The 24,465-nt window shown below is 50.2% G+C and overlaps 1 protein-coding gene across 1 annotated transcript in view; it reads left to right on the top strand.

The window, feature by feature from the left end:
- MUC4 (mucin 4, cell surface associated) overlaps positions 1-24,465 on the top strand; it is a 49,790-nt gene that overhangs the window by 23,486 nt on the left and 1,839 nt on the right. Inside the window, exons 3-25 of the mRNA XM_087817811.1 lie at positions 18-1,440; positions 2,461-2,589; positions 2,932-3,084; positions 4,400-4,533; positions 5,427-5,591; positions 6,349-6,507; positions 7,558-7,688; positions 9,300-9,388; positions 11,399-11,578; positions 11,760-11,885; positions 12,669-12,788; positions 13,153-13,361; positions 13,861-13,939; positions 14,375-14,542; positions 15,104-15,205; positions 15,574-15,804; positions 16,875-17,015; positions 18,455-18,636; positions 19,835-19,994; positions 20,890-21,069; positions 21,496-21,569; positions 22,697-22,761; positions 22,847-23,085. Coding sequence (XP_087673937.1) covers positions 18-1,440; positions 2,461-2,589; positions 2,932-3,084; positions 4,400-4,533; positions 5,427-5,591; positions 6,349-6,507; positions 7,558-7,688; positions 9,300-9,388; positions 11,399-11,578; positions 11,760-11,885; positions 12,669-12,788; positions 13,153-13,361; positions 13,861-13,939; positions 14,375-14,542; positions 15,104-15,205; positions 15,574-15,804; positions 16,875-17,015; positions 18,455-18,636; positions 19,835-19,994; positions 20,890-21,069; positions 21,496-21,569; positions 22,697-22,761; positions 22,847-23,085 — 4,639 coding nt within the window. The remainder of the gene's footprint in view (positions 1-17; positions 1,441-2,460; positions 2,590-2,931; positions 3,085-4,399; positions 4,534-5,426; positions 5,592-6,348; positions 6,508-7,557; positions 7,689-9,299; positions 9,389-11,398; positions 11,579-11,759; positions 11,886-12,668; positions 12,789-13,152; positions 13,362-13,860; positions 13,940-14,374; positions 14,543-15,103; positions 15,206-15,573; positions 15,805-16,874; positions 17,016-18,454; positions 18,637-19,834; positions 19,995-20,889; positions 21,070-21,495; positions 21,570-22,696; positions 22,762-22,846; positions 23,086-24,465) is intronic.

The following is a 24,465-nucleotide window of genomic DNA, read 5'->3' as shown; positions in this document are numbered from 1 at the left end:
TAGCAACAACCTCACAGGACACCACAACAAAGGACATGGCAGGGTTTGTAACCACAACTTCTACTCCAGTCACCTCAGCAGCCATAGTCACAACTGACATAGGTGCACAAACAAGAGCCACCTCTCTCAGCGCCTCTCCTCAGGAAACCTCAGCATCTTCCCAGAACCACCACACTGAGACCACTGAGACCACCAAACAACCAACAACCAGTGCCATCCAAGAAATGAGCATATCAACTCCTGTATCATCACCAGCTGGAAACACCCCTACTTCAGCTGATGCTGAGAACACATCCTCCTCAGTTGAGACCACCACTTCATCCCATTCTAGTGCCAGCTCGACACCTCTGACAACCTCAGGTATGGTGCCAGCAACAATCTCACAGGACACCACTGTGGGTACAACAAAGGACATGGCAGGGTCTGTAACCACAACTTCTACTCCAGTCACCTCAGCAGCCATAGTCACAACTGACATAGGTGCACAAACAACAGCCACCTCTCTCAGTGCCTCTCCTCAGGAAACCTTATCATCTTCCGGGAACCACCACACTGAGAACAGTGAGACCACCAAACAACCAACAACCAGCACCATCCAAGAAATGAGCACATCAACTCCTGTATCCTCACCAGCTGGAAACACCCCTACTTCAGCTGGTGCTGAGAACACATCCCCTTCAGTTGAGACCACCACTTCATCCCATTCTTCTAGTGCCAGCTCGATACCTCTGACAACCTCAGGTGTGGTGCCAGCACCAACATCACAGGATACCACTGTGGGTACAGCAGAAGACATGTCAGGGTTTGTAACCACAACTTCTACTCCAGTCACCTCAGCAGCCATAGTCACAACTGACTCAGGGGCACAAGCAACAGCCAACTCTCTCAGTGTCTCTCCTCAGGAAACCTCAGCATCTTCCCAGAACCACAGCGCTGATAACAGTGAGACCACCAAACAACCAACAACCAGCACCATCCAAGAAATGAGCACATCAACTCCTGTATCGTCACCAGCTGGAAACATCCCTACTTTAGCTGGTCCTGAGAACACATCCCCCTCAGTTGAGACCACCATTTCATCCCATTCTAGTGCCAGCTCGACACCTCTGACAACCTCAGGTATGTTGCCAGCAACAACCTCACAGGACACCACTGTGGGCACAACAAAGGACATGGCAGGGTCTGTAACCCCAACTTCTACTCCAGTCACCTCAGCAGCCATAGTCACAACTGACATAGGCGCACAAACAACAGCCACCTCTCTCAGTGCCTCTCCTCAGGAAACCTCAGCATCTTCCCAGAACCACCACACTGAGACCACTGAGACCACCATACAACCAACAACCAGTGCCATCCCTCAAGTGAACCCAGCAATCCCTTCTTCCTCACCAACTGGAAACATCCCTACTTCTGGTGTTACTGCGAAGACATCCTTTTCAGGTGAGTCATCCGCTTCATCCCATTCTAGTATTAGTTTGACACCTCCTACAACCTCAGGAACGGTGCCAGCAGTAGCTTCACAGGACAACACTGTGGGAACAACAGAGGATATTTTGAGTTCTTTAACTATAGCTTTTACTCCCGTCACTTCAGCTGTGTTAGGTACAACTGAAGTAGAGAGACAAACAACAGCCTTCTCTTCCAGCACCTCTACTCAGGAAACATTACCTTTTTCAAAACTCGGAGCATGAAACCACTGAGTCTGCCAGAACCTCACAGACCACCATCATTACCGGAGTGAACATATTACCATTGTCTTCCTCACCCATTGGACACAATCCTACAGGGTTTGTTTCTTGGGAGACATTTTGTTTACGTGAAACATGAGTTATGTTTCTTCCAGTGCCAGCCACACTTCTCTGACAACATTCTAAATGAAGAGAGCACCATCCTTAAATGAAACCACTGTAGGGAAAGCAGAGTACATGTCACTGTCTGTAACTTTGACTTCTATTTCTCTTACCTTTCTCCTTTCCCTAGTTTGTCCACAAGTGGAGTATTTCTGACAATACCTCCATCTCAGTCATCCATGAAAACATGACTGCAGAGGTCATTCCTACTGTATGTTCTGTCAGTAACTCTGTGACAAATACCGTGCATGTCCCTACTTCCTCAGTGAGCAAGTTAAACACACCCGCCTCTGAGTATCTTGCAACTGTTCAAATGGTAGCCTCCACTACCAACCCCACTATAAGCCAACATATATGAGTACTAGGAGGAGTCGTAGCAGTGTAGCTGGATCCACACTGACTTTGTCATTTCTACCTACAATCTACCCTTCGATCAAGGCCACTCCTGACACTTCTTCAGCACCTAAGTATTCTAAGAGTACCTTGCCTCCACTGCAGCTATCAACAGGCTATGCTTTCTCTGACTTTATTTCCTCAGATCATGTGGGCAAAGTTCAGCCCATACTGAGTTTCTGTACTTCAATTGATAATTATTCTTTCTCTCAATCAGTGTCTGGCCCTGCAGTTTCCTGGAGCTCCACCACCATATTCACAGGTTATCCCACCCTTTTGTCTGGTACCAGCACTTTCCCACCATCCACAGCATCCTCAAGCTCCACTCTCAAGGCTGAGACATCAGGTAGGTGGGGATTCCAGTGTCTTGGTCTCTTACAATGGCCCCATTGGTTCAGTTTGGCCTAGAGGAGCACTTGAGAGAGGGTGATGAGTTAACATCACCAGTCTAGGATTGAGGTCAGGTCTGTAAGAGGGTGAAGTGAATGGAGGTGTGGTGGGTGATAGGGTCACCGTCCCTTCTGCCCCAGCAGACAACTGCTTAACTGCAGGGATTGGTATGAGTATGACCAAGAGAGAGATAAGAGGGCTTCTAGTAGTCTCTTCCAGCTCCTAGTCTGTGACTCTTTTTGACTCTGCTACTGTCTGACTGTAAGACCCACTCCAGTCTTTTCTTCGTGCGTGCCAGGAACAATCACAACCTCACTGAGGACAGACAGTGAGAGAAGCACAGCAACATCACTACCTTCAACAGTTTCCCAGACCTTTACAACCACAAATCCCAACACATCCACAGGCACACGCTTGACAGCTCCCCCAGTCCCTATCAAGCCAGAGAAAGGTAAGTGATGGCACAGAGCTGAGACCTGTCCACCCTAGAATGGAGAGGATTGAACTAGATGTGGAGCTTGTAGTTGTGACAGCTGGATTGGATCTACCAATGCCCTTGTGGTTATTTCTGTGGATATCTCCACTGCCCCTTCTGGGCCATGGGAAGTCAAGCTGCTCCGATATCTCTTTTATAGGGTGATGTAACTGAATGCTCAGTCTCAGCCTGCCTGCTCACAGACTCTGCTCTTTCACATCAGAAGGTCCTCACAAGGGACAGTGACACAGCATCAGAATTGGGTGCTGAGGGCTGGCTTTGTACGTGGCACTGAGGTAGTAGGTGAAGACAGAATAATGATCAAGGAGCTGTCCAGCAAGAGACAGATATGCTGCCTCTGTGGGTGCAATTAGAGAAATGAGCCCAGGGTATTAGGCGCATGCAATGAAAGGCCCCCTAAGGAATGTGGGGGTGAGTTCAAGGTGAAGAGGGGGTTTCCTAGAAAGAATTAATAGGAGCTGGGGAAGAAGAAACACCCAAGCCAGCAGGAGGGCCTGAACAGCTGGAATAAAGATATAGACATGAGAAGTAGTCCCAGTATAGCCTGGGGAGGAGACCCTCAAAGCATTTGGGGTTGCTGGAAGTAGTGTGAAGAGTGCTGAGAAGTGAGTCTGTGATGTAAGGAAATCTTGTGTGCAGTGGGAGCCAAGGAACTCGTGGCTAGGTTTGCGTTTATGAATGGTGCTATGGTGGCTGGGGTGGAAGATGGATTTGCAGGAGGCCAGGAGAGCAGTGTAGAGACTGCTGTGGACTCAAAGCAAGACCAAGTGAGTATGGAAAGAAGAAGACGTAGTTGAGAAATGTTTAGGACCAAGTCTCTCAAATTAACCAAGGACCTCTAAAGAGCCTTAGGACAAATTCTAAGGGGTCTTTAAGTTTATCTAGAGATATGCCATCTTAGGAAACAAGTCTCATTCTATGAAGTGGTCTTTCAATTACTCATCTTCACTGCATTGGAAGAGTTTTGTCTTTTCACCCTTAGAAGAATTATGAGTGCCATAACTGCTGCAGAATAATTTGTTGAATGCTGACAGCAGGACCTGATTTTCTCCCAATGTGGGAAGGATGAGATGATAGCACCAGTTTAAGTGGTAAAATGAGGAGATGGATTAAATACTAGTGGAAAGGGGGAGAGGGGAAGACTCGATGGCTCCCAGTTAGGGGAACCGAGGACAGAGTAGATCAGCTGTGGAAACTCTCTGGGGATCCCTGTCAGTCTAAAAAAGTCGGGACCCATGAGAACTTCCTGCTCTTCTTTGTTCTGGCCCAGGTGTTTCCCTCTTCCCCTACGGGCCACTTGTTAGAGACTTGGAGGTTTTCAGGAGGAGTGTGGACTTCCCCTCGCCGCTCTTCAGGCCCCAGATTGGCTTCCCTTTCGGCTCCTCTCTCCGAGATTTCCTCTACGTGAGTCCTCAGCTGCAGCCCAAATGACAGGATCTGTGACCTGTGTTCCCTGGGCCCTGTTTCCCTCTCTAGGGCTCCAAGATGGCCCTGTGACTGTGACCATGACCATGACCATGATCCTGATGGAAAGGAAGGGAGAATGAAAGCAACACTTGTTAGGCACCTGCTGTATCCCTGCCTCTGTCTCAGTTTGCATTCACAGTCTTTACTGTCAGAATGTTAGCCAAGGAAGACAGGGAGCTTGACAAGGCTCGCTTACCCACAGGAACTGAAGTATCTATCTCAGTAAAGGTCCCAGGGCCCAGTAAGCTCTCTACTGTTTTTACAGGGCCCTTTTTAAGAGCAGGAAGCTCTACTTGGGAAATGACTGTTGGATGCATTTTACATTTTTTGTAATTATTCTCTGGTTCCCTGGTCCAAGTACCCCTGTGTCCTGGAGGAGAGCTGGAATAACAGTTGTGGCCCCTGTGGCTCTCAGTGAGGGGGGTTGAGTTGGGACACACTATGAAAGTGTGATTCAGTGATGAGGTGAGGGTTTCAGTCCTTTTAGCCCCATCTCATGTGGCTCTAGCTTCAGGATGGAGCTGCGGGGATTTACCCAGAAGGCTCTGCTCTGTGACAGGCTGGCCTATAGACAGGGTCTGCTGCTGAAGCAGAACAACACCTATCACCTTAAGAAGGATTTGGGACTAGAGGGATGTCCTGAAGGTAGATTATTTATGTGAGAATTAAGTAAAGGGACTCTCCCAGCAGGCAGGGAGATGGATGACATGACCTTCTAAAGACTGTTGACACCTCTAAAGTTCTACCCAGAGAGGCCTTTGGGGGTCCCACTTCTGAGGAGCTGTCCCAAGGCGGCTCTGAATGCTAATCCAAAGAACGTTTGTGCTCAGTTCACAGATAACGGTCAGATCATTTTCCCGGAGTTCGAGTACCAGATTTTCTCTTACCCCAACCCTCCCCTTGGAGGCTTCACAGTCAGGGACCATCTAGCCGTGGTGGCTCCATTCTGGGATGATGCTGATTTCTCCAGCAGCCAGGGAACCATATTTTACCAGGTGGGCTTTTCAAAGTCTGGCATTCAGGGTCCTCCAGGAGCTGACAAGAAGAGACAAAGGGCTGTGTGGAAGGTGGTGCACATGTTACTGCTGTTAGAGCCGGGCTCAGTGTGGGCAGGGATTGGTGCTTAAATATGAGGGTGGGGAGGAAGCAGATTAGGACTATTACATAAACTCAGGAATGCCCTGACACAACCATGAGGAAACCTGCTGGTGACGGATGGGGGTTGACAATCCAGAGTTTCAGTTTAGAATGAGTCAGGCAGGCCCCCTGCATGTGCTCCTGGATTGGGTTAATGATTCCAGTCAGTGGGAGCGTGTAACAAAAGTTCCTGCAGGTGAATGTGGACTGTGCCCCTGCCATGGACAAGGCACTACATGTAGAAGGTCCAAAGATGAAGAAACACATGCCTGTCCTCAAGGAGCCTTCGGTCGAACAGGGGGAGGTTCAAATGGTCACCAGTGGTTATGCTGTCCAAGCCAGTTTGTGCTAAAAGATGCATGAGTTCAAGTCCAGAAGACTAGGGTTTCTGGGCCTTGACTCTCCACTCCACACACCCCAGGCTTCTGTGCCATCAAATATGAATTAATCTTATGGATCGAAGGAGCTAACTGAAAAATGTAGATCTGGAAGAGGGAAGGATGTCAGATGTGGGTAGACTAAAGTGATCAGGATTACCATGCAGAAAGTGGGGTAACTCGGAGGTATTGAGCTGGGACCCTGATTTCTTTGTCCTTAATTACCTTTCCTTCCTAGGAATATGAGACGCTCCATGATGACTACAAACCGCTTATAGTCCAGCAGGTGGAGTCATGGATTGAAAGCTTTACAAACACCTGGAACTATAAAGCCAGGTGGACTCTAAAGGTCACATGGGTCAATGCCTCTGCCTACCCTGCCCAGAGGGCCTTTGGGGTGAGTGGACCCACGGACAGCTCCTTCTGAACCACCTGGACATCAGACATCCTAGAATCTTAGGCAGGGGCCAATCTTCTGAAACCCTTTCTGACTCTAGGACAGATTGCTGATGATAGCATCCCCGCCCCCTGCCCGGATGCTGAGCACTCACAAGCACCAGGCTGCCCCAACCCTTTACTCTCATGACCTCAGCAGCCCAGAGTACTGGGTATTAAGAGGTTGAAATTTATGAAATGGAATTTTTGTAAGTCAGATGGCTAACTATTGGCAATTTTATATGGCTCAACCTGATCATATTATCCACATTTTAGAGATGAGAAAGATGCTGGTTAGAGAGGTTAAGCAACTTGCTCAAGGTCATCCAACTAGCAAATGACAAAGCCAGACCTGGGACTGAGATTTGTCTGACTACAAATATGGGCTCTCAACAATGGTGCCTTCCAATGGAAATGGGCAAACATGCAATCTCCTTAGTCCTCCCTTTGGGGACTCACAGCTCTTACAGTCAGAAGTCCTCCCTTGTGTCTGTTCTAAAGTCACTCATCTCTTCATTTGTTCACCAAGTTCATTGATTACCTACTTTGCACAAGCACAGTGCTTGGCATTCTCCTTCAGAGAACCTCCAGTCTCACCTGCTGTGGTCCTCCCCACTGTTCAGGTTGAGGAGACATTTGGACAATGTCCTTATATATTCCTGAGGAAGCTACATAGGCCTCTCCCAGCTCTCTGGTGTCCTGGCTAATCTCTCAGGTTTCTGATTCTTTCTTATACAAACTGTTTCTAACCCAGAGCCTTTTATCGCCCCCTTCCTGGAAGGGAGTCACAAAGAAGGCAGATCTACCGTGCTAGGTGCTTTGACAGCAAGAGTGAACGGTGCCCTCCACTCCCAGACTTGTCAGAATGTTAAGCCCATGCCTTTTCTCTAGGTGGGCCGGGAAAAGATGATGTGTGTGTGGAGGCAGGGGTGTGGGATGAATGATGAGACATCAGGAAAGACACTCCAGATCTCTCACGGGCATCTTCATGTTTGTCCCAACCAACCCCCAGACCAACACCTACCAGGCCATCCTCTCCACAGATGGGAGCAGATCCTTCGCCCTGTTTCTCTACCAAAGTGGTGGGATGCAGTGGGATGTGAGCCAGCACCCAGGCAACTGGGCCCTCATGGGCTTCTCCAGGTATGAGCTCTGAGCAGATAACGGGAAGTGGTACAGAGTGGTGTTTTCACTGCACACACACTTCCACACCCAGGGCCAGGCTGAATCCTCCCTGCTGATGTTTCTGACTCACACTGGTGCCAGTTCCCATTAACAAATTGTATTTCTTTCTGTTTCACATTAAAAGATCCCTATTCACTGCCATTCTCTTTCCTCCCCCAGAACCTGTGCAATGCAATAATTCCCAGTGCTTGACTTCTCTGATTTCCACCGACATTAGCTGACCTCTCTTGACTTCTCAAATATCATAATAGTCAATATTTATTATACTAAGTACTTAATATGCATTATTTCATTTAATTATTGCAACAAACCCATGAAAGAGATACTGTTTATTACCCATTCTACAGATGAGGATATTGAGGTACAAATAGATAATTGCCTAAAGTCACAGAGCTGGGAAGGGGCAAAGCAGGAATTTGAACTCAGGCATCTGAGGCTGAAATCTGCCTACCTGACACTGGTGCCCCTGGGCTGCAATTAAATCCCTCACCCAAGGCCACCAACAGCTCCAGTGGGGTCACTGGGAAAGACAGAGGGCAGAGGGATGGAATGTAGAGGGTGGCATGGGTTCCTATGTGTGAAGGTAGCTGGGTCTCTAACACAACAGTTCTCAACCACGGTATTTCCTGGTGCTGGTGACCATTGTGACGGTCACATGTCATTTGTTACTGGTAATTGCTGTGAATGGTTTTCTCTTAGAGGGTGTTCAGTATGCCCCTGTAATTAGACTGCTTTCGCTTGCTTTTTAATGTGCCACAAAGGAGAAAGGAGTGGAATTATCTAACTACTTAGGAATTTCACACCATCCTGAGTGTGCCTCTCCCATCCCCCAAGGTGTCACACCTGTATGTGTCACCCATCCTGTGTCAGAGGAGAAAAGATCAGGAGTCACTGCTCTGAGGGAGGTACCCAGAGTGAGTCTGCAGGATTTTCTCCTTCCTGGAGCAGTGCTTTGAACCCCACGACTGGGGGAACACTTATTGCGTCAGGGCCTCATTCAGTTCTGGGGGGCTTGGAAATGTTACCACATTTCATCCTCACAATACTGTGAGGTAGATGCTACTGTGATCTCTTTCTCTCTTTGCACGGATGTGAAAACTGGGAATCAAAGAGGTGAAGTCGCTTGCCCGTGATTACCAAGCTACTCAGTGCTGGCCTCGGGAGTTGGATTCATGACTGCCCGGCCTCAGAGACTGGCCCTTAGCCATCCCAACATGCTGTCCCCGCCAGCCCCTAGCTGAAGGGAAACTAACCTGAAGGAAGCCTGGACTCTGCTGTTTTCACACCCCTGCCTCACGACCAGTTTCCGGCCATTATAGATCAGATGTGGAATAGATTAGAGCCTCCCCACCCCTGCCCCACCCACCCCTGCCCCTTTCCTGCTTAGTGGTGGGAGTCAGTGATGCTGGCTGGCTGGCTGACCAACTGATTGACTAATTGTCCGATGAGCTGGTAACTAATGACTAGTTGGACTGAGTGAGTGATGCCTGGCTGAGTGAATAGCTCGTGGACTGGGAGGAAAGAGGCCTGTGTGTGACAGAGGCCTATGGTTCTTTCCTTCGCCTGCAGTGGAGACGGGTATTATGAAAACAGCCCACTGACATCCCTGCCAGTGTGGAAGAAGTATCGTCCAGACCAATTCCTGGATTCCAACTCAGGTAAAAGTACCGCCTAACCAACCTTGAGCTGGACTTAAATTCTCTTCTGTTTTCACTTTGTGGGCCATGACAGTCCTAGAGGGGCAACTCCCTGCCATCCTGAAGGGAGTCCCCAGCACAAACTGATCTCCTACAGATGTAAGAGGGACTTGGCACTGCCCAGGAAGCAGCTGGTACCTTCGGCACCCTCACTCAGGCCAGTCTCCATTGGGGCTCTGTCTCCTCCCTGGGGTGAGCCAAACCCAGGAGGTGTCTCGGTGGGGGCCCAGATCCTAGAAGTGAGGACAGAGGTGTGGCAGGGTGTGGGAATATGAATGGGTAGTTAGGACAATACTCCAAGTGTCCTGTCCCGGAAAGGGAGTGTGAATCCACTGAGATTCCTTAGAGAATCTGCCAAGAGGGGTTCCAGGGGCTGACATTCATTTAGTCATTATTTATTGAGCACCTGCTATGTGCTGGACACTGTGCTAAGAACCAGGAATATAAAATAAAGGGGAACAGACTGACTATGTTGCTCTCAAAGGGCTCTCACTCTGGCAAGAAGGCCAGTACTTCAGTGTCAGGAAGAAGCCCATGGGGCCTCCTCCATGACTCAGTGTACTGCCCGAGGCCCCAAAGGGAAAGAAATGATCGCTTCCAAAATGTGATAGAACAAAGGACATTTTAGCATTTGAAATCAGCCATGTAAATCGTGAAGTAGTTCTGCTTGTTCTGTGGCAAGAACTTTTGATACACAGAAGCTAAGTCAAATCATGGGTGCCATTTTGTGGGGAATGCTGCCCAGTCGGGTTAGGGCCCTTCTGTCACGATGCATGGGCTTGTGACCTAGTGGGGTGCAATATGAGAGAGAGAGAGAGACAGGGAGTATTTTGGGGGAGAGTATCTGATGTTTCCCCTGAGACCAGGTCATTGTGGGGAAGACAAGTGAGCAGGTAATCATAAACAAAGATATTCTTTTCGCCCGGCCGGGCGTGGCTCAGCAGTTGAGGGTCGACCTAGGATCCAGGCTATCAGGGTTCAATTCGCGGTCAGGGCACAGGCCCGGGTTGTGGGCTGCAGCCGATCAGTGACTCTCTCATCATTGATGTTTCTATCTCTCTCTCTCCCTCTCCCTTCCTCTCTCTGAAATCAATAAAGAAAAATTAAAAAAAAAAAAAAGACAAAGATTATTCTTTTCAAAACCTTAACAAACTGTAGCTATCTTAACAATTACTTCTTTTGTGTGGGGATGAGGTCAAATCTAATGTCTTATTATATCTTACTGGGCTCTGTAATCCCCTTCTCACTCATGGCAGCTGGAGTGGGTAGTATATAACTTACAATTAATTGAAGGCCTATTTAAAGTTCAAACCCCCTGTCAGGATCTCTTCTCTCACTTACTTCTCCCATCCAAGGATGGCGTGTGCACAGAGAGGATGCTTCCTCAGCCTTGGGGTGTTGGAGCAAGTCCCAGCTTCACATGCCTATTTCTCTGTGTCTTCCCAGCGGGCCTCTGAGCATTGGCTTCTGCCCTAGCTGCTTTGGCCACTGATGTGTCTGGGGTGGGGGAGCCGGGGGTCAAAGATGAAAGCCAAGTGTCTGAGCAGATGGCTAGTGGCTGGTGGCATCATTCACTGAGATATAAGGTGCATTAGGAGAAACTGGTCTGAGGGGATTGGAAGGTGCTGGAGCTTAAAATGACAGACCAAAAAGTAGAGGACAAGGTGAACTGAAGCTCAGAGCCAGGGTTTGGCTCTGAGTTGGGTAAAGATGAGGCCTCCTTGCCCAGACCTTGTCCCAGGGTTTCACCCTGACATCCAAGTTTTGAGGGCTTTTGAAGGTCACATCAAAGGGGTCTTTGGAGAGGAATTGCTGCCAATCGAAAATAGGTCCCATCCATTGAAAAGGCTGTCCAGAGGGGAAAACTGGCATACAGAGGGTACATTTCTGAGTTTTGATTTTTTCCTAAAGCTAAAGCAGAACCTGTGGCCTCAGGCCCTGGGGTAACCCCTTCTTTCTTTGCTCCACCAGGCCTCAGGGGGCTGCAGGTCTATAAGCTGCACAGGGAAGAAAGACCCAACTACCGTCTCAGGTGCCTGCAGTGGTTGAAGGAACAGCCTCAGTGGCCCAGCTGGGGCTGGAACCACATCTCCTGCCCTTGCACCTGGCAGCAAGGACTATGGGACTTACGATTCCAGCCCATCCACATAGGTGACAACTCCCTCCTGTCTCTTGGGGCATCTCCACTGTCTCCCGTCAGCCCACCCACCATCCCTCTGTCACGCCTAACCTGTCCCTTTTGATGCACCCTCAGCCCCTCCCCAGAAACACCCCACCCCAATCCTGCCCCCACCACAGGCATCCAGGCCTGAGTCTGTGTGGCTTGTTGCAGGCTGGTGGGGCCTCGGCAGCAGGCAGCTGTGCAGCTTTTCCTCCTGGCGTGTGGGCGTGTGTTGCAGCTACGGGCCATGGGGAGAGCTTCTCCAAGGCTGGAGTGCGCAGAGCCCTTGGCAGTTTGGTATGCGTGTCCACAGAGATCTCAACCCCACTTCCTCCAGAGCTCTCTGCTTGTCTCTGTCAGAGACCAGCCCTGGGCTCCACACCAAGCAGTGGGACCCACAAAACAAAGCCTTTTGTCCCCATTCTCTCCCAGTTCCTGCTCCTCTCTGGCCCTCAGTTTCCTGTTCTTGTAACCTTAGACAGTTCCCAACATCCCTTCCAGCTGACATCTTAGGGGTTTATGGTTGAGTGCCTCTGGCCTATCTCCACTTGGCTCCATAGCCCCAGCGCAGAATGGGGACATCTTTCTAGGGAAGGGGAGAGGCCTAGTTGATCCTGTTTCTCTGGACCCATTTTAGCAGGCTGTCTAGGGGAAGACATGGAGTCATCTCCCTCACTCTTCAAAGGAGCTAGAGGGCACAGGTGTGGGGGCAGGTAATGTGTGTCTTCCCCCTCCCTGTAATCCAAGCAGCCTCCACAGTCCCAGACCATCAGCCACAACTTCCCACTCCCAGCACTTTGAGAAGAGTTGGGCTCAGCACCCCATCCTTCAAGAAAGGAAGTTCTTTATCTCTGACCTTGTGCCAGCCCACTTGGGACAAGCCTGCAAGGGAGATAGTAACTGGTCAATGGCTTAAGGTCATTGAGCAGAGTGGGATCTGAGCTGAGGTATGCCTGATTCCCAAGCCATGCCCTTGCCACCCACATCACCCTGCCCCAGGAACCTTCCAGTTGGGTTCTGCAGGTCCTCCATGTCCCACCTCCCCGCATACACCCCTCAACACACTGCTCCTCTCCACAGAGCAAGAACTGGAGCTGCAGGACTGGTGCTGCCGCTGGAGTGACCACCCCTCCTTCTGTGTCCTGTACCAACAAAGGCGGCCCCACATTGACTGTTCTGGGTACCAGCCCCCGAGGCCCGGTGAGGCTGCTGGGGCCCGCTCTGGAGAAGGCCCAAGTCAGAGGATCTGGGAGGGGCAGCCTCTTGGGGCATAGGCCAGGGCTGTGGGTACAAGGGAAGGTGGAGATGGTTCTGGTGTTTGGTGGACGGCAAACAGGGGGGCCTTGTACACTGTACTGGGAAGGGGTGGGAATGGGGGGAGATAATGAGGAGATATGGGTGGGGTGGGGACACAAAAATGCAAGAGGGCTTCCAGGGAGGATTCTACAAGCCATGAACACTTCCCCAGGCTCGAGTCTACCGGGAAATGGCCCGCCTGGGGGCAGGGGGGAATCTCGCACCTTTCCCTCCTCTGCCATGCCAATCTGGTATCTTCTTTTTCCAGCCTGGATGTTCGGGGACCCCCACATCACCACCTTAGATGATGCCAATTACACCTTCAATGGGTTGGGCGACTTCCTGCTGGTGAGGGCCGAGGGTGGAAACTCCTCCTTCCTGCTGCAGGGCCGCACTGCCCAGACCGGCTCTGCCCAGGCCACCAACTTCATTGCCTTTGCCGCTCAATACAACTCCAGCAGCCTGGCCCCCATCACGGTGAGTGAGGCGGCAGGTGCCAGGCATCTCTGCTCCCCTCCCAGAGAGCCCTTGAGGCTCTTCAGCTGGAAATCGAGGCCGAGGAGAAGAAAAAGAAGGAAGAAGGGAAGGGGGCAGGAAGGAGGGAGGACGCCACCTGCCTGTGTAGTTTGAAAGTCAACCCTGGAGACACAAGATTAGGATCCAGGCTCTACCAGCTATGTGACTGAATAGACGACTTAGCTTCCAGTGCCTTAGTTTTCTTATAGGAAAATGGCGATAATAATATTACCCACCCCACAGGGTATTGTGAGATTTCAAGGAGATAATCTAAGGAACTTGCCCAGCTCTGAGCCTGGCCCATGCTAAGCACTCCATACACGTTAGGTAGGGAAACCTTGTCATCACGCATCGCCTTCATCTTCGCCCAGGGCTCAGGTTCTAGGCCTTTGCAGCCTCCGTTCTCAGCCTCGGGGCCCACCTGCAGGTCAGGCTTAGCCTTATTCCAATTTCCTTCCAGGTTCAGTGGCTCCTTGAACCCAATGACACAATCCACGTGCTGCTCAATAACCAGACTGTGACATTTGAAGACAGAGAAGGTAGGCTGGGCACAGCTGTGAGGCTTCAGAGGGTGCCCCACGCCTGGGATCAGTGTGAGGGGGTGTGGAGGTGGCAGCGCTGGGGCAGAGGAGAGTGGCGGCCACCCCTGCTATCCCTTTAGCAGCTGTGCCGAGCAGCTTCTTCACCCAGGAACTAGGTATTAAATGTCCCCTCCTCACGCCTCTCTTTCCTCCAGTGCTGTGACAGCCTCCCTATGGTAGCCCCTGTTTTCAGTCCCCAGCTAGAAGTGGTGGGTGCAGCCTTGAGGGGTGTCCTGTGAGTTTGGTTTTGGGGCCACTGGAGAAGGCGCCCACAGGACATCCCAGAGCTGCTTCCAGTGTCCTCTCTGCATGTTGAGCCTTCATTACTGCCAAGTCTTGGGCCTTTCGGGGCCCAATCCTGGTTTCTTCCTCACCTGTCTCCCACCGTTCTAGACCAAGAAGTCTTCAACACCACTGGAGTCGTAGTGACCCGCAATGGCTCCCTGGTGTCAGTCAGCTTAGACGGGACGGTGGTGGTCTCAGCGACAGCTCTCTCCAACATCCTCCATGCCTCCTGCAGCCTCCCACAGGAGTACCGAAACCACACAGAGGGCCTCCTGGGTAAGAGGCAGGCTGGACCTTGCCTGTGAGGCAACAGCCGCAACAGGAGCTCAGAGCCTCGACCCCAGGCTCCCCCTCCCACTGTCCCCTGGACATCCCAAGCTGAGCTTCCCTTTCTCAGCCTCCTGGGAACAGAATCCTGGGGGCACAGAGCAGCAGGGAAGGACAGGGACCTCTTCAGCTACCTTCAAGGGTCACTCCCTGTCTTCCTAAAGATCCAGTTCTGGGCAGCCAAGGGAGCACTCAGGATGGGCTCTGAGGAGGGTGGGGCCAGCAGCCTCCCTCCTGCTTCCTGCACCTCACACCATCCCACCCCCCCCCATCACCTCGATTCCTTCCTTCCTTCTCTTCTCCTCCCTCCCTGAAGTAGAAGGGTGGGCTCTGAGGTTATGGTCCATCCCCGACCCTCCTCCTGGAGGACTGAGCCAAGAACAGATGCACCAGAGAGGCTTCCTGGGCCCCCTGCTCCTCTTTGCCTCTTGAGTATGACCAGCTGAATGTTCCCAGGGAATGGGGAGAACCATAGTCCCAGGGTGGTTGACCTCCTACTCTGTCCCCCAGGGGTCTGGAATGACAATCCGGAAGATGACTTCAAGATGCCCAATGGCACCACCATTCCCCGAGGGAGCACTGAAGAGATGCTTTTTCACTATGGAATGACTTGTGAGTCTGGACTGCAGAGCACTGGGGGTAGAGGGAGAGAGACCTGGGGGGACCAGACCTCTGTCCTTCATGAGGGAGGGGTGGAAAAGTGAGGAGATGCTGAGGATTCTGGTGTCACCCCAGATTTGTCCCCTCCACTCCACTCCCACCTGTGTCTCTCTATCTGGAGGAGAGGATGAGGGAAGCGGGTGGCTTTCAGTCACTAGAGCAGGGATTTCCAGTCTCAGAAGCTGGAAATCAACCTGTCCTTTCATGCCCCCACTCCGCAACCTGAAGCCCTATAAGGTGAGGGCAAGGTGTGGGCACTGCAGAAATATACCTGGAGTCCCACCCCTGGTGGCACCACCATCGAACCTCATGTGTTACAGGGAAAATCAACGGAACAAGCCTCCTCGGCAAGAGGGAAGACCATCTGCCTTCCAACTTCACCCCTGTCTTTCTTCCCCAATTGTTGAACAACAACTTGGACAAAAATTTGGCCCTCAAGTGTAATGGAGAAAAGCAATGCATCTATGACACCCTGGCCACAGGAAACACAAGGGCTGGACTGGACACTAGGATGATCTTTGGAAGATACCAGCAGATGAACGACACCCTCAGTAAGTGGCATGAGGCCCAGGGAAGCGTTTTCAGAGTTAGGGGCAGATGAGGAGCCCCCTTCCACGATGCTCCTTTAAGCTACACATTTTTTTAATTTCCCAGGTTCTTTGACTCATGTTCTTCCTCCGTTCAAACCCTCCCACAACTCACCAGCTCACTGTGTCCTCACGATGACCTTCAAAGCTTTATTCAATCTGCCTCTTGAAATCTCCTACTACTCCCACCTTGCTCTTTCCACTGCAGCCCCCTTGGCTTCTTTGTGTCCTTCAAAACACCAGGCTCACTCTCAGCTCCAAAGCCTCACACATGCTGTTCCCTTAGCCTGGAACGCCCTTCCCCCAGACCCATAGGCTTGCTTACCTCCTTCAAGTCTCTATTTAAATGTCACCTTTCTTGGCCAGCCTGTTTAAAATTTCACATTCACCCACATTGCTATTCACTTTCCCTGCTTTATGTTTCCTACTTAGCATTTGTAACTATCAAACATATTTCCTAGTGTTCACAGGTATCTTTTGTATTATTTGCTCACTGCTGTGTCCTCAGTGCCAGCCGTATAGTAGGTGCTCAATAAATACTTGTTAGTGACTGACTGAATGAATGAATGAATGAACAAAAAATGAAATGGAAATAGCAGGGCTCCAAAAAGCAGAGACCAGTGAAAAAGTTTAACTCCCTATTTCCTGACAAATGCAATGCCCATTTAGGTATTACCCTCATGGTTCTCAGCGTTCTTCCAAAGGTAAAACTCTGTGATGGTCTGAACAGCTCTGTTTTCAGATTCACTTTATACCAAGCCCAGCATAGCACTCTGATCAGGAAAGAACTTGAAATGAATCCCTTTAGGGGAGAAGATAAAGAGAGAATAAAGATTTGGCCGGATGGGCAGTACAACCCCAGTCTGCTCTGCATAGGCCTGAGAGCAGGTGCACAGACTAATTCCTGCTTCCAGAGGTGGGTCACAGTCCTGTGAATGCCTCACACAAGCCAGAAGACTGGAGAAAGAGAGAGGAGGCCCACAAGGCAAGAGCGTGCCCTATCTCGGGCCCCAAATCCCCTCTTTGTGTTCCAGATCAGTACCCACCCTCTATCGATGGTCCCCAACTGGTGGAAGCCTACATGAGGAGGACCACGTTGATTCACTACAAAAGCAGCTCTGAGGACGTCACATTCACTCTCAGAAACAACTACACTGACGACTTCAAGCTTTTTGGTAAGAAGGCTTAGCTGGGGACATAGGGGATGCGTTGAGAATCAAGCTTCGGGCAATTCTGCATTATTATACCTTGTGCAATTTCATGTCACTTTTCCATTGGAATATTCAGGACCAGCATTTCTTAGGGATGATTCCTAGGATTCAAATAGGGGCCCACCCCCGCGGTGAATAGTCATGGGCTTATGGAGTTCGGGCCTGCTAGCCACACTGACTCTGGGCACGCACAACTGATGCAAAGGTCCTTTCATCTCAACCTAATAATATGCAATCACCTTTAGTCATCTTTGTGTAATCACCAAATTATTAGAATAAAGTACAACAAACACATCCTAATTTAAAACATTTTCATATCTACTTTTTAAAAGGATATAATGTGGAACAAGATGTAAAGAACTACAACTACCTTCATTTGGAACGTTTGTCGCTATTTTTATGTTTATCAACCATGTTTACCTAACTTGGTCTCTCCTTGTCTGCTTTTCTGTGCTGAGACAGAGCAGCTGCATCTCTCTTTCTCAGTCATGGTGTGGAGGCGCCCAGGCCTGCAGCCATGATGTGGGTCAGGGTCAGAGTCAAAGCCTACAGGATGCAGCTTGCCTTCTGCTGCCAGCACTAATTATGCTGGTGACTGCTCTTTGCTAAACCAAAGCCCTCAGGGACCTTATTCTGAGCTCTGAGCACCTCTCTGCCTCATTTTCTTTCTCTGTGCTTAAGAAGGGACTGCTTTGTCTGGAACCCTTTGCTCCACATGGCATCCTCCGAGGGCCTAGACAATGGCATCAGGAGATTTTCTTCCCCGCTGGACTCTTCCCCTGAAGCCTGAGGGCCTGGAAGTTACTCTTCTCTTTCCCCACTATCAGCTCCTCTTAAGCTGCTCTTTTAAGGAAACTTTGCTATTTTTCTTGGAAAACATAAGACTGGTTTGATCAGAAGAGTCCTTATTGATGTGTAGCAGTGCTTCACTGCAGTCTGGTGTCTGAAGGGGATGGCTGGCCAAAGGTTCAAGAAGTGAGAGGGTGGCAAGAAATCAGGGCGAGGGATGGGGCTGCTGCGAAGGTGAAGCCCTCTTGGCCTGCAGGGCAGCCTGGGAGTGTATCGGGAGAATCTGGCCTTCATCCCCCATCCCCCCGGGTGTCCCATCCTAGTGCAGGCCCAGGAAGGTTGCCCTTTGGGGGTTTCTTCAGGAGCAGCTGCCTTCCCCTCTATGGAGTTCTACCAGACAATCAGTTAGTTGGGCTGGTGCTACCTGCAGCTTGAAGCATGTCCAGGATCAAGCCAGCCTCACTCAAGGAAATGCCTGGTGAAGGCTGAGGGGTGGTCTGAGAGAGGCGGGGAAAGTCCAGCATCAGCTCTCAGGGTCTTAGATACCAAGATGTGTCAGATGGCAGAGAAGATGAGGCTTCCACCTCTCAACGATCTCTTCTTCCTTGGGGCAGAGAATGGGACACTGCTCTGGACACCAAGCTCACTGAAACCATTCACTCTGGAGATTCTAGCAAGAAATGTCAAGAACAACTTATCCTCTGTACTCCAGCCAAAGACCGTGGCCTGTGCTTGCAAGGGACAGGAACAGTGTTTATACAACCAGACCAGCTGGGTGGGCAACTCCTCCCTGGAGGTGAGTGCTGGGAGGAGGGTGGGAAGGAAGTTTCCATTTTGAGGGAAAGGTAGTGCAATTGGAGGGATGTCGTTAGCCCCTCTGTGATAATTGTGTGTGTTGGGAGGTGAGTGGAGCTATGGTAGGTGAGTAGAGCAGACACCAATCTCAGACTTATTCGTGTGAGACATAGAACTTTCTTTACTGCTTATAGCTCAACTAAATTTTTATTGCCCAGCTCCCTTTCTGCCAGGCTGGTAGGAAACCTCCACCTTAGGCTTTCTTAGAGTTCCCCAGTGGTCCCCAGCTCCATGTTTCTGGAACAAGGCACTGAGATGTGGGGTAAGAAAGTGTGGCCCCTGGGCATGAGTCTATACAGATCCCAAGCTCCACACTCCTCCCTCTTCAGACCCAGGGAGGTGCCCTGCAGTTTTGTGCCTTGCTCAGACACAGGCAATCTTTCATAAGGTGGCTTAATGTCCTGCACAGCCGTTTCACTCTGGGGTCTCATCATTATGGTGCTGGGAAGAGGTGGGCTGGAAAAGGGGAAAATATATAGAGAATGGGAAAAACAGAGATTAAAGTCAATATATTACTCTAGAGATCCCAGAATATCCAGTCTTGGAAGAAAACATGTTTGAGAGTTGTATTTCAGGGAGATTTCCAGAGTCCTCTCAGTAGAGGAGTCAGAAAAGGGAGACCAGGGGGCTTGATGAGGTTCCCAGAGCACTGCCTTCCCTGTGCCACTGTTCTGGTTACCTGTGTTCTCATTGTGCTGAGCAGAGAGGCTCTGTCTTCTTGGTTTGGGAGTCAGCAAGGGAAGGATGAACAGGAAACCACAGCTTTCAGGGGATCTAGTTTTCAGGGGATAGTAGAATATTTATTTGTTTATTTAACCCCGTCTTACTCTAATAAAGATTTCAGGCAAGGAGATGTGGTGTGAGAGGGAAGAGGCAGAGCACCTGGGGTAGGGGCCAGGCAGACAGAACGGTGGGGGAAAGAATGGCCCAGGGAGGTGAGTGGGCTAGAGACCGTGTGCCTTTGGGCAGGGACATGCCTGCCCAGGGTGTGGTCAAGAAGGTGCCAGTAGATGCCGGCAGAAACAAGATAGGGACTCAGGGTCCGTGGGTTCTCAGACCAGAGGGGTCAGTTCTGAAATGCCCAGATGCCCTTAATGGTTCAGCCTCCTGGCTGCCCAGTGATCAGCAGCCCTTTCCAGGTGGCCGGCTGCAAGTGTGATGAGAACACCTTGGGTCTCTACTGTGAACGCACCAAGGACCCCTGTGAGGAGCAGTGCTTCCCGAATGTGAAGTGTGTTCCTGGGCAGGGCTGCGAGGCTTGCCCCCCGAACCTAACTGGGGACGGGCGTCACTGTGCACGTAAGCTGGGAACAGGGCCCTGAAAGGAAAAGGTTCTGGGGACAGGTGACACTTGGAGGGTCTAGGACAACCATAAGCAAATCATCCCTCTCCCTTTTCTAGCAAGTATTTAGAATGATCAACATAGGGCGTGTGGTGAGAAGGTAAAGTAGGCATGGCAGGGTGCGAGGCTGAAGGAGAAAAGATTGTATGGGCATGGGGGAGAGGCTGGGGCAGAGCAGCCCTGAGACACTGATGGGAAAACCCAGGGCAAAAGATTGAAAGTGGCCTGGAGAAGAGAGGAGACTTCTGGCAGAGCCAGGGAACCAGAGGCAAGCTGGGTCCTCAGGCTACTTGGAGTCTTCAGAGATGCAAGGCCCAGGGTCTCCGCATCCCCCCCACCAGTCAGGACATTTGGAGGGGCTGTCATGGGCATCTGGCAGGAGGGGTGCCTCATATCCCCTTTGAGTCCTCCTGCCACCATCTGTTCCTTGACCTCTCAGCCACTGGAGTCATGATGAGGGAAATAAATCACAGTGAGACCCCCCACTAATGAAATCCCAAATGAAATCTGAACAGAGGCCAGAGTGCGTAGAGCCATAGCCTTATAAAGGCAGAAAGGGGGGTAGAAGTGGGGAAAGCCTTCTGGGTCCTTTCCTGGCGTGGAAGGACTGATAAACACCCTCTTTCCTCAGCAAAAGTGGGAGAATACCTACCTGGCAGAGGAAAATGGTTTCGGGTAGAGAAGTGCCTGGAACAGGGAGGATAGTTTGAGGTTCCGAGTGGCCCGCAAGCAGAGCGTAGATTGAGTGGGCTTTAGGGGAAAGAAACCAGGCTGTCCTGGGAGCAGCTCTCCGTGGGCTGGGCGCTGCCCGCTGCTGTCCGGCATGGTGCTGCTGACCACTGCTCTCTGCAGCTCTGGATGACTCTGAACGCTGTCAGAACAAGTCCTGCCCTGCGAATTACTGCTACAACCACGGCCACTGCTACATCTCCCAGACCCTGAGCTGCCAGCCCACCTGCACCTGCCCCTCAGCCTTCACAGACACCCGTTGCTTCCTGGCTGGGAACGCCTTCACTCCAGCCATCGAGTCAGGTATCACCAGATGTCCCCTCCCCTCTCCCCATCCTCACTGCCACTCCTCTCTCTTGGAGGAAGATGGGGGACTCAGAGCCAGGGCAAAGTTCCTCAAACTCACAGGACAGAACTCCAAATTTCTCTTGGGTGGTGGTAAGCTGTAGGCTATGGGAGCTGGTGGGGGCGGCATGAACCATGGGCCTGAGTGGTCTTATGAGAAAAGACTGAAGGTGGCCTGTGTCTCAGTGAGAAGAGAGTCAGGGAGGCCCTGATCATAGTCAAATGAGCTCTAGCGTGAGGGTTGGCAGATTCAGCCACTTCTCATTTCCCTGGTGACCTATCACTGTAGAATCGGGTGGCCTCCCTGGACTGGCCCAACAGTCTCTTTGGGTAAGTCTGGGTAAACGCATGGAGTGATTATGAATCTGCTTCTCCCATCTCCAGAGCTTCCCGTAAGAACCATCCAGCTCCTTCTCAGTGAAGAAGAAAATGCCACAGAGGCAGAGGTCAACGCTTCGGTCAGTACTGCAGGTGGCTCTGAGTGGGGAGGGGGATCTTGGCAGGTTCAGGGCAGGGTCTTAGCCAACACTTGTGCGTTCTGCAGTTTCGTCATCCATTTAGATTCAATTACCAGAGGAGATGGGAGCCTCCTGCCTCAGGAAAGGCCCAGGGTGAGGAAGGCAGGAAGCCTCCAGACAGAGACCTCTGAGGGAGTTGGAATGGCCAACTTGAAATGAATAGAGTCTAGGGTCCAGCCTCTCCATCTGAGAATCCCTCGAGACCTGCACTTGGGTATTATATGGAAGAAACACAGAAGGCCTTTCACCTCCAGGAAGCCTTCCCTAACTTACCAGAGGGAACTGGGGGCTCCCTTTTCTTGGCTCCCATCCCATGTCCATTCCTCAATTACAGGCAAAGTAGCCCATGGTTAAAGCTCTAGAATCCTACATACCTGGGTTCAAATCCAGATTCTACCACTCATTAGACCAGGTTTAATAATTAGACAAATTATTTGATTTCTCATCTATAAAAACAAAGATAATAATTATACCTACATTAATAGGTTGCGTCAAGGTTTGATAATGTATGTAAAGTACTTAGCATGGTTCCTGAAACACAAGTGTTCAAAATTAGAATAATAATTACTACTACTACTACTACTACTACAGCAGTCTACAGTCTGGTAAAATCCGTGGACATTTGTCTACTGCACCAAACTATGGGCCTTTGAATATGGACCATTCCTAAGTCATACTGACATCCCAGCACCTGACCGTCCCTTAGGTCTGGCCAAACATAATTTATGTTCAGTATACATATGGGGAGAAAATGAGTGGGTGAGTCAGGGATCAGAGGCAAGGTGGGGCCATTCATTTCAGGTTCCCCCCTTGTAATAGGAGGTTGGGAGTGGGGGAAGGTATGTAAAGTCCTTCACTTACCAACAAACTTTTTTAAGCAGGGACCCATGCCAGTAACGGGGCTAGGGTGGGGCATGGGGATGCAGAAATGGATGAGACGGGGTCCTGGGGCTCACATTCAAAGATGGAAACGGACAGGGATGAATAGATGCATTTAAGTGGGAGGGGTCTCCTCTCTGGACTAGGGCTCACCCCCCCCCCCCATTACCCCCAACCATCTGCCCTAGGTGGCCTACCGACTGGAGAACCTGGACATCCGGGCCTTTCTCTGGAATAGCAAAGTGCAAAAAATGTAAGTGGGATTGTTCCTGCCTAGTCCTGGAGTCCTCCCTCTTACCCCTCACCCCTTAGCCCCTCACTCTGTGCCTCCCACACAGCAGCCCTCTAGCAACACCGGCCTCAGGAAGCTCCCTGCAACGCTGGAACGTCACCTCGGAGTTCCAGTACCGCCCTCAGGGTCCTGTCATCGACTTCCTGAACACCCGGCTGCTGGATGCAGTGGTGGAAGCATTTTTACTACAGGCCCCGCAGGGGATGTGGAAGAAAAGTGAGGAGCCCAGGAACGACGTAGTCTTCCACCCCATCTCCAGGAGAGACGTGTGCAGTTTGATGGCTTGTGAGTCACTCCTTTGGGGACACTAACAAGGAGAGCTGAGGGAGGAGGTAAACAGAGGGAGCCTGTCACAGATATTCAGCCCACACAAACCCATGGTTAAAAAAAAGTATTCAAATTGCAAGAAGCAAGTAAATTTAGTATTTTTGTTTGTAATTTCTGAGAGAAATTGTAAACATTTTACCCACCAGCTTTCTAGATCCAAGAGCAGGAACACAAAATACTACTTGATAAATCCGCATCCATGCTCACAGTTTCACAGAGCAACTGCTGCCCTCCTAACCACTGCTGCCAAAGGTTTACTTTCTTCTAATAAAATCATCAGTCATTTTGTTAAAATACCATTGTACTTTATATACATAAACAAAGACATTCTTTTGCCTTTGCCGTCCAGCTGGAGGATATTAAGTTGAAGGCTGGAGACCCAGCCCAGGCCCACAGATATCCCCTCCCTGAAAGAGGGTGATCCTTTGCAAAAGCCATATCCAGTCCAGGCCTCGACACCCCAATCTAGAAAATGAGATGGGATTTCTGAGGTCCCTTTCTGCTCTGATAGCCCCTGACTAACCCCAAACAGCAATGAGATAGGTTGACGAGCTTGTCAGAGAAGGAAAGGAATAGCCCCCCCTATTTGGGAAGCAAGACAGAAAACAGGGCAGTGATGGTGCCAAACCCAACAGAAGCTGCTCTGTTACTTGGGTCCAGGACCAAGCAAGAGCTTCTTCCAGAATGCGGACTAAACCTCTTCCCTCCTGGGGGCAACGGTGTGAAATGCTCTGAACTGCTATGTGTATGTGTGGTGGGGGCTTAGGGGTGGGGATAAGGGAACAACTACCCCAGACCAGGCTATGCCTCTGGTTCAAGAAAACAAACAAATAGAAAGAACACCCATAGTTTTTATTATACAAGTACAATACGTTTATTGTATAAATTTAGGAAACAAAAATTAACAAAAAGAAGAGAAAAAATCACTTGTAATTCAATCTCCAAAGACAAATTCGTTTTGCACAAATCCGTATCCATCTGATTTTTCTTTTCTGCATAGGCACCTTCACACATATTAAATTTTCTTTTACAATAAAGGGATCAAATTACACCCAATGTTTGGTTACCTTATTAAACAATTGTGAACACATTGCCTTGTATATTGTGTGCATATTCCCATTTGATATATTATTTTGTAACATTTTAATATAGTGCGGTATCACGTATTTTAAATAGAATGCTGTACTAATAGTGACCACTAATTTAGTGCTTACTCTGTCAGGCACTATCCCGAATATTCTCATATATATTATCTCATTTAAACTTCATAGTAAGGGAGGTGCTATTATCATTTTCTTTTAAAGATAAGGAAACTGAAGCTAAAAGAATTAAGAAAAT

Source organism: Miniopterus natalensis, chromosome 6 (genome assembly GCF_054644295.1).
Source record: "Miniopterus natalensis isolate mMinNat1 chromosome 6, mMinNat1.hap1, whole genome shotgun sequence".
Lineage (NCBI taxonomy): Eukaryota > Metazoa > Chordata > Mammalia > Chiroptera > Miniopteridae > Miniopterus > Miniopterus natalensis.
This window is presented reverse-complemented; position numbering and strand designations above follow the sequence as displayed.